Genomic DNA, 14,308 nt, shown 5'->3' with positions numbered 1-14,308 from the left:
TCAGAAGCTCTGGAAAAAATAATATTGACCTACTTCTAAATATAAAATATATATTTTATGTCCCTCTGTATAGAATATAGTCTATCCGGAAAGGAAAGAACACCAGGACATATTCTGGTTGATAAAAGCAAATAGCAAAGTCTAACAAAAAGCCACATCATATTAATGGGTTTCATTTTTTTACAATTTTGCCCTATATCTTTTTGTTTAGACCTAGAAGTAATGATGAAACATGAATATGTATGTCATAATAGTGTCTTTAAACAAACAAACAAAAAGGACACTTGAAAAAGGAAGCACTAGATCTGTTATCCTCAATAGGGGCCAGATGTGATCTTGATATGGACAAGATGACCACAGAGATGAATCACTATAAGCTACAGGGGATTCTCAAAGAGTCTGCTTGCAGTGCAGCAGATCTGGGTTTGACATGATTGAGCAACTAACACACAACACAGGCTATAGGGTTTTAACAGAAGTAGAAGGGGATAAGCAGTACCTTCATAACTATTATGTTTTAAACTTAGGGATTAAGGAAAGTTCAAAAAAAAAGTAATAAAGCAGTTGAGCTAGAATTAGAATATCAAATATTACTCAATCTAATAATTTTCCAGTTTCTAGGTACCATTTTCTTATGGACAGGAATCAGTAGATAATCCAATATGAACTATATCTTAAATGTTTTTGCTTTTAGAAGGCAAGGGTCAAGACCATTTCCTTTTTAAATACAGGTTCTGACAATGTGCAATCTAATAGGAATGCTATGTGCAATCTGAGGGAGCCTAAGTGTTATAATTGATGCATATTAAAAAGCTGAGACATCATTTTGCTGACAAAGGTCTGAATAGGCAAAGCTATGGTTTTTCCAGTAGTCATGTATGGATGTGAGAGACCACAAAGAAGGCTGAGAGCTGAAGAATTGATGCTTCTGAACTGTGATGCTGGAAAAGACTCTTCAGAGTCCCTCCTTTGGACTGCAAGGAGATCAAACCAGTCAATCCTATAGGAAATCAACCCTGAATATTCATTGGAAGGGCTGATGCTGAAGCTGAGACTCCAATACTTTGGCCACCTGATGCAAAGAGCCAACTCATTGGAAAAGACCCTGATGCTGGGAAAGACTGAGGGCAGGAGAAGGGGGGGACAGAGGATGAGATGTTGAATGCCATCACCGAATCTATGGACATCAGCTTGAGTGGACTCTGGGAGATAGCGAAGGACAGGGAAGTCTATGGTGTCTCAAAGAGTCGGACATGACTTAAGAGACTGAACGACAACAACAACAAGTTCATTGCAGCGCTCTTTGAACATATGGATAAAAAGAATATCTGTGTTCTTGAACTAGCAAAGATACACCATTCAAATGACCATAATACAAGGAAGCACACGAGAGATTCTCAAGGAATAGGCACAAACCAGACAGTCTGGGAATGCTGAGCAGGAAGGAGCCCCTCTGCTGGGGCAACTACTGCATTGGAAAAGGGAGTTCTAGGAAGGCTATACAGATGCAGTGACATCTTAAATAGACTTGAAATTATAGATGAGATATCAAAGGGCTGAGGAGGTAATAATAACAGCGCCTACACTGTAAGTGCGGGCTCTATTCTAGGTGATTTAGCTATATTAAAACATGCAATCCCTTCAGCTTTATAGAGTATGTGCTAATATCTCCCCCACTTCAGAGAAAGCTGAATATATGAAGACTAAGTCACTTATTTAAGTTGCCCACTGTGAGTGCCATATATAGGGTTTGTCCCCAGATCTGCAGCAGATGACATTCTAAAAAGCACTCTCTTGAATGCCTCACTAAATGCATCATTCTTTTTCTTATCCTCAGCATAGTCATCATTGCAATGATTTAGTAGAATGTAAAGGGAACTCACTAAAACTCCACTCCCCCCTTAATATATGAAAGCTGGAATATGAGGAATTATCTTAATGTCATTGAGCCTTGATTTTTTTTCATCAGTAAAATGGGATAATAATGCCTATCTCACTGGGTTTCCATTAGGTAAAATGAGATAAATTATGTAAAGGGCACTTTTGAAGTGCTTGAGATATTTTTAGGCACTCGTATTATATAACTCTCATATTACTGAATTTACTTGGTACTTACTCTGTTTACCTGAAAGAGGAACAAGCAAAAGCACACCAAGTGAGAATAGAACTTCTATTTGAGAAATAAGTCCTTATCAATGAGCAGTATTTCTTGACTATTTTTTGTCTCAATACCTGAAGTTTGCTCACATGAGCGCCATACTTCCATAAATAGCAGATGCTAAATAAGATGCACTGAGGTGTATTTAGGTGTAATTAGCCCTGCTGGTTAAATGGACTGTTTTGTCTCTCTTGGTCTGTGACACCAGATACCTAGGCAGAAACAGGAAGAGCAGTGGACAGAAGCTTAGTGTTGGTTTATAAAAAGCCTAGGATGGCAATTATCAGCAATCTGACTTGTAAAGATGCTTAACTTCTTCTATTCATATTTTGCTTGCCTGTCAAATGGGGCAAGGGTATTAATATTTAAATTTTATGTTTGAAGTGATGATTAGTTGAATGATAACCAGAAATGATAAATGTAAAATATGGCATGGCATACTTATAGAAGTAGTGAATATAAAGCATACTATGGTATGGCATACACCGGACTTCCCAGGTGGCTCTGTGGGTAACAAATCTGCCTGCAATGCAGGAGACACAGGAGATGCAAGTTTAATCCCTGGGTTGGGAAGATGCCCTGGAGGAGGGCATGGCAACCCACTCCAGTATTCTTGCCTGGAGAATCCCATGGACAGAGTGGCGAGCTACAGTCCCTAGGGCTGCCAAGAGTGGACACAACTGCAGCGACTAAGCACACACGCACACATGGCATATCCTAGGTGTTCAAGACTTGATAGCTATATCTATCTATCTGTTCTTAGTAGGAAACAGACTTACAGTATATACTCAAGAAATATATATGTGACTACATAAGAAATATGTAATGGTTCTTTTTTATATAACTTTGTTTTTATTTCAACATAACATGCAATAAAATATTAACAGATTATAATGCTTAAAAAGAAAAAAAGGACTCTAAAAGCAATTTAGTTCAGATTTAAGAAATCATTCTAATTAAACACAATAAATCTATTTCCAAATGATCAGTTTAGACCAAAATTAAAAATAGCGTTTGGTAGATACTTATGTCTGCTGTCTATTTGCAACATTTTTATACAACCTCTGATTCTTGGTATATCCAGCCCCTATTTTCCTAACACAGCAGGGAAGGACATATACATAGGCCATTTAAATTAAAGGAAGAAATGGGAAAGGGAGATTCCAGGCTGCAAAAATATATACAAGCATTTACCTTTCCAGAACTAAACATTTCTTCCATAAAAATACAAAATATCCAAGCTCTATAGAATTAGGGCTGGGACTACTTCAAATGCAATTATTCTGTATTTTTAAAATATAGGGCAGAAAGCCTTTTGGATGATATTTATACATTTTCATACAATGAAACGTGTAATATTTCTTATATGCAATTATTTATCAGTATATATGCAATTTAGTGTGTCATAGGATTATTGAGATAAAAATGGAAATAAGATAAGGCATGGAAAAAATCAGCAGTGATCAATTTCATTCATCAAAGAGAGTTTGCACATGCTAATCTTTTAGTCCCAAAGCCTCTTCCTTTTTCAGCTGGTTATCTCCTTATCATCCAGGTCTCAGCTGGAAGCTATTTCCCTGAGGGGGCTTTGAGTGATCTCTCCCCTTGGGTTTGCCCTTCTCCTGTATTTCTCAGATCTAACACTCATCCTTTTGTATTGCGATCTGTTTTCATCTCTGTATTCACGTGTAAACTGTGCTTCTAATAAAATCAGGAAGGATTTTTATTTGATTGGGTGATAATGGTGAAGTACTACTTATTTATTTCTTTATCATGAAACCCATGATGATAGCACTTTTTTTCAAAAACATAGAGAATTAGAGGAAACTCCATAAAAGACTAAAACTAGATTTATCTCTGCTTTATTTTCTAAAGCATTCTGTACTCAATAACTGACGATGTGACCTTATGACAGAAAATATTATTTAGGTCCAAAAAAATCCTTAGTACCTGCAGACCTCTTGAAATCCTGGTCAACAGGCTTTCAAGTTTCAATAAACTTGAAAAAGAATAGGAAGCTGCGTCACTGAAACCAATGACAGGCATAATTAAATTTCTCCAGATTCTGCCTGTGGTCAACTTGCTTAATCCATGGAACTTCAGTCAAAATTCTATGTTCTTCTAAATGGTTTGGTTTGGGTATCTATTAAATCTCCTGCAAAGAATGTGATGATTCTGGAACTGCTAAGTTGCAGTGAAAATAAAGGAATGCTGGCAACTTTCTCAAAATGGATTTCACAGGACTGAATAAGTCATGGGAAAGTAAATTAGAGTTCCATTTCAAAAGAATACTGAATGAAAGAACTTGTGGAAGAACCATTTTATGTAGTGGAAAGTTACTGCTCACTTCAGTGATCTTAGAGCTGTTAAAACCTATTCCAGTGTCTTACATTTAAAAATTCAATTTCCAGGTGCCTCTTAAGTCAGAAAAATTTCAAAAATATGTAAGGATGATGTTTACAACAGATGAGAGGACACACACCTCTCTAGCAGACACTAACAGCTCAATCTGGTACTGCTCTCAACTGCCATGAGGCTGTGTTTAAGTGTACAAAGTAAATGAACTGCCTCCATCATTTTGTTTCAAGTTATTTGATACAGGCACTCGATTTCTTTTTCTAGGTCTTACTTGAGATGCAATACACAAAGAAGACCAATATGATAAATAAGTGATATTTTAATTAAACTACATATGTATTATTGATGATTCTTTGTTTTGCCAAATACTAGTCTGATACTTCTTTATGCAGTCCATTTCAAATGCATCAGATTTACATAGTTAAAAGATCAGGAGACAGTGTAAAATAAACCATTATGAAGAAGTGATAATGTTGGACAAAGTGCTTTGCCTTCATTACATTTTCTTCCTCTATCAAGAGGCAGAAATTCAATAGGTCCATAGCTTCATCATGATGTTGGTGGGATAGTAACTGGTCTGTCGAGTGCAAAATCACCAGACTCATCATAAGAAGGTCACTCTTGCTTAGAATATAAGATTCAAACAACATGTCTTACCTTAAGTTTTCTGAGCTGAATTCTGACTCTAGAAATTTAAGGAATTGTTCTCTCCCGACTGGGTCTTTCAATGCTTCATCCATGCCAAAACCCCATCGTTTTACCCTCTGCTGACTTGGTTCTTTGCTATAGAAAACAAAACAAAGCCAAATATATTCCTTTCATTACAAATTCTATATTCTGCTATTACACTTCACCTCAAAATCATATATTCTTTGAAGCTCCCATCTTTAACATATTTTTCAGGGGAAAAAAAAAACCTCTGATTGATGACTCTGCATGAAATTATAGTGAGAAGAAAGTTAGGCATTAATAATAAAGTCTAACATTTATTAAGTATTAAATGCCAAGAGATGGATTCTCTTTTAGATTTCTTCAGCAACTTTGAGATGGGTACTATTATAATTCTTATTTTATAAATGAGGAAGTCAAGGATAGAGGGTTATAACTTTCCAATGTCAAATAGGTAATGTTGCAGACATTCTGACGCCAGGGCTCAATTTCTTAACCGCTACACTACGAAGTCTCATGGTGGCACATTGTACTGGAGGAAAATGCATTGAGAATCAAAAGGCTTACATCCTGGTTTATGACTTTGTTGTTGATTAAATGTGTGACATAGTCCTGGCTGAGTCACAACATTTTGGGATTCCAACTTTCACATCTATAAAACTGAGAACTTATGGATGAAGAGATTTATACTTGTCAAGCATTTGAGAACCACTTAACTGACATAAAAGCAAGAGAAGGTCCATAAATGCAATCTAGCTAAGTGCTGCAGAATACTAAATCCTCACTCTGTGAAGGGGTATGCAGTGATCTTTTTATGACTCTATCAAGATTGGTGATATAATTCTTCTCTTATATAGCTGATGAAAGAAACCAGGGAGTCTTAAATTGTGTTCTAGTTTTCTTAAGAAGTCAGACACTTGTCAGTTTCTCTTAGAGTGTTTATGGTAAATTCATTTTGTTCCAAAACAGAATTTATAAAGGCATCATACTTGTATCGGGCTTAAGTAAGTATGGATTTAGCATTCATTTTACCTGAATAGATGGACCTTTGTGGCTATGTGGATTTTCAAGGAAGCTAAAAACAATGAGCTAAATTTTAAGAACTAAGGATCCTAACTAGTCGACCTTGAAACCCTTGCACATCTGATTTTTTCGTGCCAGTCTTTCTGGAAATGCAAATCTGATATAATACAAACATCTAAGTTTCAAAAACCATTGCCTTGAAGAAGAGCTTTATATCATGGTTAATGTAGACACAGAGTAAAATTACTTTTACAATTAGTCAGCTATAGGATTCTTTCTACATCACTCAAATCCTGAAATAAGTGAAATATTTGGAAGGAAGAGAAAATGTCACTTACCTTGCTTCAAGTTCCCAGAAGGTAGTATCATCAGACAACCATGGGTTAGAAGGATCAGGTGGCGCAAGAAACGGGTCGTATTCCACATACTGCTCTGTGTAACTTAGCAGACTTGAGAAAAAGAGACATTTTCATTTTCTTTAGTTCTCTGGTTGAGGTAAAACTGATCTTTGTAAGGGACACACTATAAAAACATCTGGCCAAGGAATCCTTGCTTGCTTATAGAATAAAATCTGATAGCAGTTTTCATGCTTCTTTGAAGATAAATATGGTTAAGGATTCCATCTTTCCCAATGCCTTAGCAATATGAATTAAAATGAGACATTTTAATGTCATTAAAATGAGACAAAATGGAAAAGGTCAGTGTATAGAAGGAAGTGTCAAGGAGCAATTCCAACCCTTGGTCATCTAGCCTACCCACAGCAGAACAGATGTTAGCTCAACTTGGAGAAGAGGTTAAAAGGCAATTTTTGTCAAAAGTATTTACAGGAATTAGGTAAAGGGGGAATCACTTACAGCATGCTTTTGGGGGAAAAAATCTATTTTTAAAACAAAATAAAGGGAGAAAGGAGAGGAAAAACACTGGAGAGGTAAGATTTGGCAATGCCTCAAAGTGCGGAATATAAATGTCTCAACAGATTTAAATGAAGAAAATATGTAAAAATCTAAGCTTAATTCAAATTCTGAAGTCATAAAATAACTTAGTACTGTAAATGTTAAGAAGAATTAACAGAAAGTTTCAAAGTTGCCAACAAGTAACTTAATGAATTGAGTTTTATTTCTCCTAGCAGGAGTGAAAAGATTCAATTCCTTGGAATTATCTTCTGTATTTGATTGTGGTTGCACAAAGATTGGGCTTCTAGACACCTAAGATAATAATGATCATTCTGTCATTTAAAGTGCAACAAAAGAGCTCTTTCAAAGTTTTCTATGTTCAAAAGGGAAAAGAAAATAATATTTCTTACAGGGTTCCAATTATATCAATTCTCCTCCCACCAGTTCTCTGACCATATTGAACACATTTAATTGTCATCTGAACATTTTTTAATTTATATGGGCATCTTACAATACTTACCTATCAGCAACTTTTGACATTTTTAACCGATGTCTATCTAACTGTATTTGCCAATACTTTATCTGGAAAAAAGAGATAAGTAGTTACATAAGTAGTGACATTCTCCAATTTTCAACTCTAAACTCTAATAGATTGAGTAATTCTAAACAAGAATATGTTCTCAGACAGGAATATTTCAGTCTATAGAAAAAATCAAACATGAGGGCTCTGAAAGAGTTAATAAAAATTAAGCTCTGACGGTAAACACATAATCAATATTGCTTTCGAACAGCAGTGGAGTTGAACGTTCTGCCCACGTCAGCAACATAACTTTATTTTAAAAGTATTATAGAAATTGTAAGCATTTATTCATGGTGATTATACAAATTAGAATCACATTTCTCCATCAAACAGTGGATTCAGAAAATAAATGTATTTGCTATTTGTTACTATAATTTCAAGATAAACCCTACTTCCTAATACTAGCCCAACAAAAGCATCAATTATATTTGTTTTACTAATAACATTATCAACATTTCAGAGCAAATTCTCACATGGACATAACAACATGTAGAAATTTAAAACTCTCTGAGTTACTTTTCCTTCAAGGTGATTATAAATATACTAGAAAAAGTATGTATTACATAGTTGATAGGAAGAAATAAGCAAAAGGTGAAAAAGTCTCATGACAACTAACCAAGAAATTTGATGATGATTTGATATGAGACACTTGGTATTGCCTTTGAAATATTGCAGCCAAAGCTATTTATTTATCAACAGATGCAACAAGAAGCAATTTATACCATTGCTATACCAAGAAGCCATATATCTGCTCATCAGTGCTAATGAGGAAAAACTTCAAGAGGCTTCTAGAGATCAGTACTGCAGAAACAAGATTGAGCACTCTTTTGTGAAGATCACATCACATGATTGGAGGTGGAAAACACATGACCTAAATGTCACCAACCTATTGTCTTCTCATTTTTTAAAACAGAATTATGGAATATACACTAACTCAATAATGGAGTCATCTGTGAGTCAGTGTGTGTGATTTTTAAAAATTAGAGGAAAAAGGATTTGGAGAAATAACAAGCGAAGAGTTTTGAAAACTATCTCCTTATATTAATACATCTTCAAGAGAATACATATCTTAAAATTACATTTTAAATACAATCCTACAAATCAATTTTTAAAATATCTCCTATTAACATTAACATCTGGTCTTTACACTAGCTACTCTGTAAACCATTATTATAGGTTGACCCACCTGTTGTTGTAACTCATCTTCTGTGGGAGGTTTAGTTTCTGGTGTGGGTGTGTGGGTAGGACTGTGACTTCTAATATCATTTTGTAGACCATAGACAGACTATATTAAAATAAAAAAGAAATATGTTAAGAGAAAGTTACATTTATATTCACAGACTTTCTAAAAGGTAATTTTGTGTTATATATTCATTAAGGTAACTCAAAACTTTGCTGCATATTGGATTAAGCTTATCAAAATTCAAAAGGCACTGCTAGCATAAATGTCATATGAATCTAAAATGAAAGCACAGAGTTTTTGGAAAAAATATGTGGTTGCATTATTAACTGACAGAATAACTGACTATAGGAATAAAACTAGGTAACTGTGACAAAATATGGGGTGAGCTGAGAATACTAATTTGGGAAATGACAGCACAACAGAGCATCTAATAAGTATTAATTTCAGAATAAAACAGAGGTGGATATATAATAGAATAAAAATGTAATAAGGCCAAAAGGGTAAAAATAATCTAGTTGTTTTATAGGAAAGGAACCGAGTAATAAGGAGAGAAATCAGGTCAAGAATTCCAGTGCTGATTTTGTCTCTGATGGTATCATCAAAGACACACCAGAATGTTCCTGCTTTCCCAGCTCAACATTGGGCCATTTACCTCACAATACTGACTTTGTCATTTGGTTTCAGTAGGTGCCATTTACAAACGTCAGTGACCCCTAAGGTTTTATACATCTTTGAAATTCTTAATATCCAAGTGCTTCTTTACTATTTTGTCAAAAGGTGAACCCTACTATTTGCGAATGCTCTTTTTTGGGAAAGACCCATTGCTTAGTAAATATAAACAAAAATCTGGGGACTTCAAGAACAAAAATTCATCCCTAACTGAAGGTGAGACATCTTACATGTCAACTCAAGGGAGAGGCCAAGTTACTTTTTCTTTAATATTAAAGCACTGTTACTTTAAAATAAAGAATTTAATGTTAGCTTCTAAGCACTTTTCCATTGGACATGAGGATGGACGAGGACGTGACAAAGTTTCACAAGCCCTACAAAATTAAAGTTGCCAAATAGTGGAAAGAAGCTATTGAAATCAGAAGAGGGAAGATGTTTAACCAAGCCAATTTTCAGGCCCATCACCAACCTTACCAGTAACTCTAAATTTAAATTCGTTCTGTTAACTGACCTGTTTTCACCTGGATTCTACCTCTTCTTAATGTTAACCTTTTGGCTCTGTACCTGGGCCCTTTTCCCTTGTGAGTTCCCACTATTTTGCTCTTAGCCCACCTTTAACATATTTGACTTGCTTTTCTGACTATCTTTGGTAGGTACTTCAATTTTCCCTCTTTTGACATAGTTCCAACCTCCTTGAAACTCAATTCTTGTCACTGGGCATACATTTCAACCCAAAGACTAGCACACGTGATGTCAGTTAATTACTAACTGGACTGAACTAAATGGCTTGGACTGTCTTTTTCTTTCCTTCCATCATTCACTCAACATGTATCAAACACCTATTATATGCTGTATATAATTGTTGAGCATTAGGGATATAGATGTAAACAAAAATAGGTATGCTTCCTCCTTCCTTGGAACTTATGACCTAATGGTTACACAAAGAATCACATAGATAAACATATGATTAAAACTGTGAAATAGAACTGCCTTATGATCCAGCAATCCCACTGCTGGGCATACACACTGAGGAAACCAGAAGGGAAAGAGACACGTGTACCCCAATGTTCATTGCAGCACTGTTTATAATAGCCAGGACATGGAAGCAACCTAGATGTCCTTCAGCAGATGAATGGATAAGAAAGCTGTGGTACATATACACAATGGAGTATTACTCAGCCATTAAAAAGAATACATTTGAATCAGTTCTAATGAGGTGGATGAAACTGGAGCCTATTATACAGAGTGAAGTAAGCCAGAAGGAAAAACATAAATACAGTATACTAACGCATATATATGGAATTTAGAAAGATGGTAACAATAACCCGGTGTACAAGACAGCAAAAGAGACACTGGTGTATAGAACAGTCTTATGGACTCTGTGGGAGAGGGAGAGGGTGGGAAGATTTGGGAGAATGGCATTGAAACATGTAAAATATCATGTAAGAAACGAGTTGCCAGTCCAGGTTCGACTCATGATACTGGATGCTTGGGGCTAGTGCACTGGGACGACCCAGAGGGATGGTATGGGGAGGGAGGAGGGAGGAGGGTTCAGGATGGGGAACACATGTATACCTGTGGCGGATTCATTTTGATATTTGGCAAAACTAATACAATTATGTAAAGTTTAAAAATAAAATAAAATTAGGAAAAAAAAAGAAAAAGAAAAGAATGACAAGAGTACAGTACCTGGAATACAAAGAGACTTAATTTTCACTGAAGAAAGGTCTGTATGAACTGCTACTAGCTGTGTTTGAGGGTTATTAAATAACATAACCCTCTGAACTCCGAAGTAACAGTTGAGGTGGGTATTTTAAAATTAGTGAAGCGAAAGACCACCAATTATGAAACGCTTATAGTTTCTAATGTCTGCTATTTTTTTTAGTTGTATCATACTAATTTTTGACAAAGAAAATAAAAAAGACATCTAAGGTGTAAACTTTCCATTCTCACTTAACCTTGGTTTAATTACTTAAGGTTCTTTAATAAGAATCTCTAGTTCATGTAAAAAATGTTTTAAAGACAAGATAGCTGACAGTTCTAACAGTGAGTTTGTTGGTTAAGATTTAAAATAATTTAAAAGAGTGCTAGAAAAATACCACAATTTATGGTGCCAAAGAAGTAAAATAATTAATAAATTACCTTCTATCTCTACATTTCTATGATTATTTCAATATACATGCACTTCACATGATCATCCTGAAGTTCCATAAAACACCCAAACCATCGGGCGGTGCTGTTTCAAATAGTCTTCCAGCAGCCTGGCCACTGGTTCTGAGGTTACTGGAACATTTCCTTTTTTGTCTTATATGTAAGTAAACATCATGAATTCTCTCTTTCCTCATTCAGGGTACCTTTCATTTTCTGGGGATCAGTAATAGCTTTTAACTTTGATTGTTGGCTAGAGTGAAAATAGCCACAAATAATGCAATTTTATGCTCAAGGCTTACTTCATGCATAAAGGAGGTAAGAAAAGTGGTCCTATTTTGGCCAATAAGTTATGAGGATCATTTGCAATGTAAAAGGATTTGCACCTTTTAGAAAACTGAAATATATTAGAAATCTTGGCATAGAGCGGATAGGGCTAGAGAAAAAGAGAAATGAAATTGTCTCAGTGTCTTAATATTTGCAGATGGGGAAAATTAACTAATTTGGATCCACTTTGAGTTTTAATAGCAAAGATAATTACTAAACCAAGATGCTTTGACTTATAACACCTTTTTTTTGTTGTTCCTCAGGGTGCCTGGATTAACACTTTACATATGCAGTACCATCCTAATGAATACTGAATAGGTTATTCATTAAATGAAACAGATTTGACTTTCTACATAAATCTGTTCATATGTGATCTCCTTTTACATCTCAGAAGAGATAAGACAATTCTTTCCTTTATTTTTGGTCAAGGGGAAGGCACTTTAAGAACTAAAGAGTGAAGGAAGTTTCTATGCTTTTTTATGTGGAGTGCAATATCTGGGATTTTTCTAACTGGTGATGGGTGGAGGAGGGGGGATGCTCAGCTCGACTGGAGAATAATTAGGACTATGTCCGATGCCATGTGGAAGAAGCCAGTGCAGAGACAGAGCAGTGAAAGGAGACTAGAGAAGATTGAGAGAGAAAGTTTGCCAGCGTCCACATCTCTGCACCCAGGAATATCTAGGCTAACTCCCTGCCTATTCCTAAGGTTTTAGAATATTCCTCTCTTTCATCTATTTTGAGCAGTTTCTCTTGCCTGCAAATGTATTGTACTTCTTACTTAAAACATTTTTGTGCTGCACTAAGATATGAATAGTTTATTCTGTTATGTAACACATTAAAATTTAAATTTCCACATTTGGCATATGGAAGTAAAGAAATACCAATCTTTTAAAGTATAAACAGCTACAACCACTGCATTAATAGCAGGAAAACTAGGCATTAATCATGAATTTGCTAACTGTTCTTCCAGGATGTGCACTTTAGCTGTTAACTAAAATATTACATGCCATTATGTTCAAATGCAAGTAACACAGGAAAGAAAGATGATAAGACAGTAAACAACTTGCTGTTGTTTTGAAATGTGGGTTCTACAGTTATAGGAAACAATCTGAAGTGTGGCTGCAGTCATGTAAGAACAAATGCTTTTGTCATTTTTCTTTATGTTTTGTGTTGTTCTAGGACCTCTTCTAGCAATTGTCATATAGAAGGGTGATCTTATGTGGCAACTTGACTGGACCATGGTGCTCAGATATTGGATCAGACATTATTTCGGGTGTTTCTATAAGCATGATTTTTGGGTGAGATTAAAACTTAAATAAATGGATCCTGAGTAAAGCAGAATATCTTCAATAATGCATTTGCATCCAATCAGTTGAAGACCTAAATAGAACAAAAAGACCTCCACCAACCAAGCAAGAGGAAATCCTGCCAACAGATGGCAATTCTTCCCTGGATCCCTAGCTTGTTGGCCTACCTCATCAGATTTTGGACTTGCCAAGCCTTTTACAATCATGTGAGTTGGTACCTTAAAATAAATCTCTCTCTCTTTCTCTCTGCATACAGATATCTATATATCTCCTTATTTTTGGTTCTGTTTCTCTGGAGAAATTTAGCCATAATACAAACAAAGCCTGACTTATTAGAGTTAAAATTTTAGAATCAGATGAAGAAAATCAGGTACATAGTGCCCCTTAAAATTTGCCTAGATTAGGCTGATTTATTTCCACTTGTGCTCAGTTGTTAAGTCGTGTCTGACTCTTTGCAACCCCACAGACCAGCCTGCCAGGCTTTTCTGTCCATGGGATTTTCCAGGTAAGAATACTGGAATGGATTGCCATTTCTTTCCCCAGGTATTTTTGCTTATGCTTCATTATTATTCCTTCACAGAAAACTGAGGTTATACACTTTACTTATTTCTTTGTATTTTAGTAAAGTATGTTCAAATAAAAAGACAGATTTAAACACTGGTTAGCCCTACCTATTCAAAAGTATTTCAAATCAGATATACATCTCAGCCTTCTTTTCACATATTTGACAAATGTATTTGAAATTAAACACTTAAATACAATGTCCCAAACCCTGATATTCTTCAGGTACATATGCTAAATGAATACTTAAGGAACCCACTTGGTCTTTTATTCTTAACATATATGTCCTTTGTTCTATGACACATAATCACAAGCAATATCATCACGGCTGAATCCCAAAGAATGGAACAGCAGCTCTCTCCACTAAGGGCAGTATCTGCTTTCAAAAATGAAGTGCAGTCCAGGGGTTCCACTTCCTTACCAGCCTCAGTA

General features: G+C 35.4%; 1 protein-coding gene across 8 annotated transcripts in view; it reads right to left on the bottom strand.

Annotated features, from left to right (window-relative positions):
• Window positions 1–14,308, bottom strand: part of RGS7 (regulator of G protein signaling 7) — a 479,738-nt gene that overhangs the window by 17,511 nt on the left and 447,919 nt on the right. For all 8 annotated transcript variants that reach the window (XM_061382532.1, XM_061382530.1, XM_061382533.1 and 5 more), the window contains 4 exons: window positions 8,868–8,966; window positions 7,622–7,683; window positions 6,547–6,657; window positions 5,174–5,299 (listed from right to left, as the gene is read on the bottom strand). In XM_061382532.1, the coding sequence (XP_061238516.1) occupies window positions 5,174–5,299; window positions 6,547–6,657; window positions 7,622–7,683; window positions 8,868–8,966 (398 nt within the window). The remainder of the gene's footprint in view (window positions 1–5,173; window positions 5,300–6,546; window positions 6,658–7,621; window positions 7,684–8,867; window positions 8,967–14,308) is intronic.

Source organism: Bos javanicus, chromosome 16, assembly GCF_032452875.1.
Source record: "Bos javanicus breed banteng chromosome 16, ARS-OSU_banteng_1.0, whole genome shotgun sequence".
Classification (NCBI taxonomy): domain Eukaryota; kingdom Metazoa; phylum Chordata; class Mammalia; order Artiodactyla; family Bovidae; genus Bos; species Bos javanicus.
The sequence above is the reverse complement of the archived record's forward strand: the minus strand, read 5'-3'. Positions and strand labels throughout refer to the sequence as shown.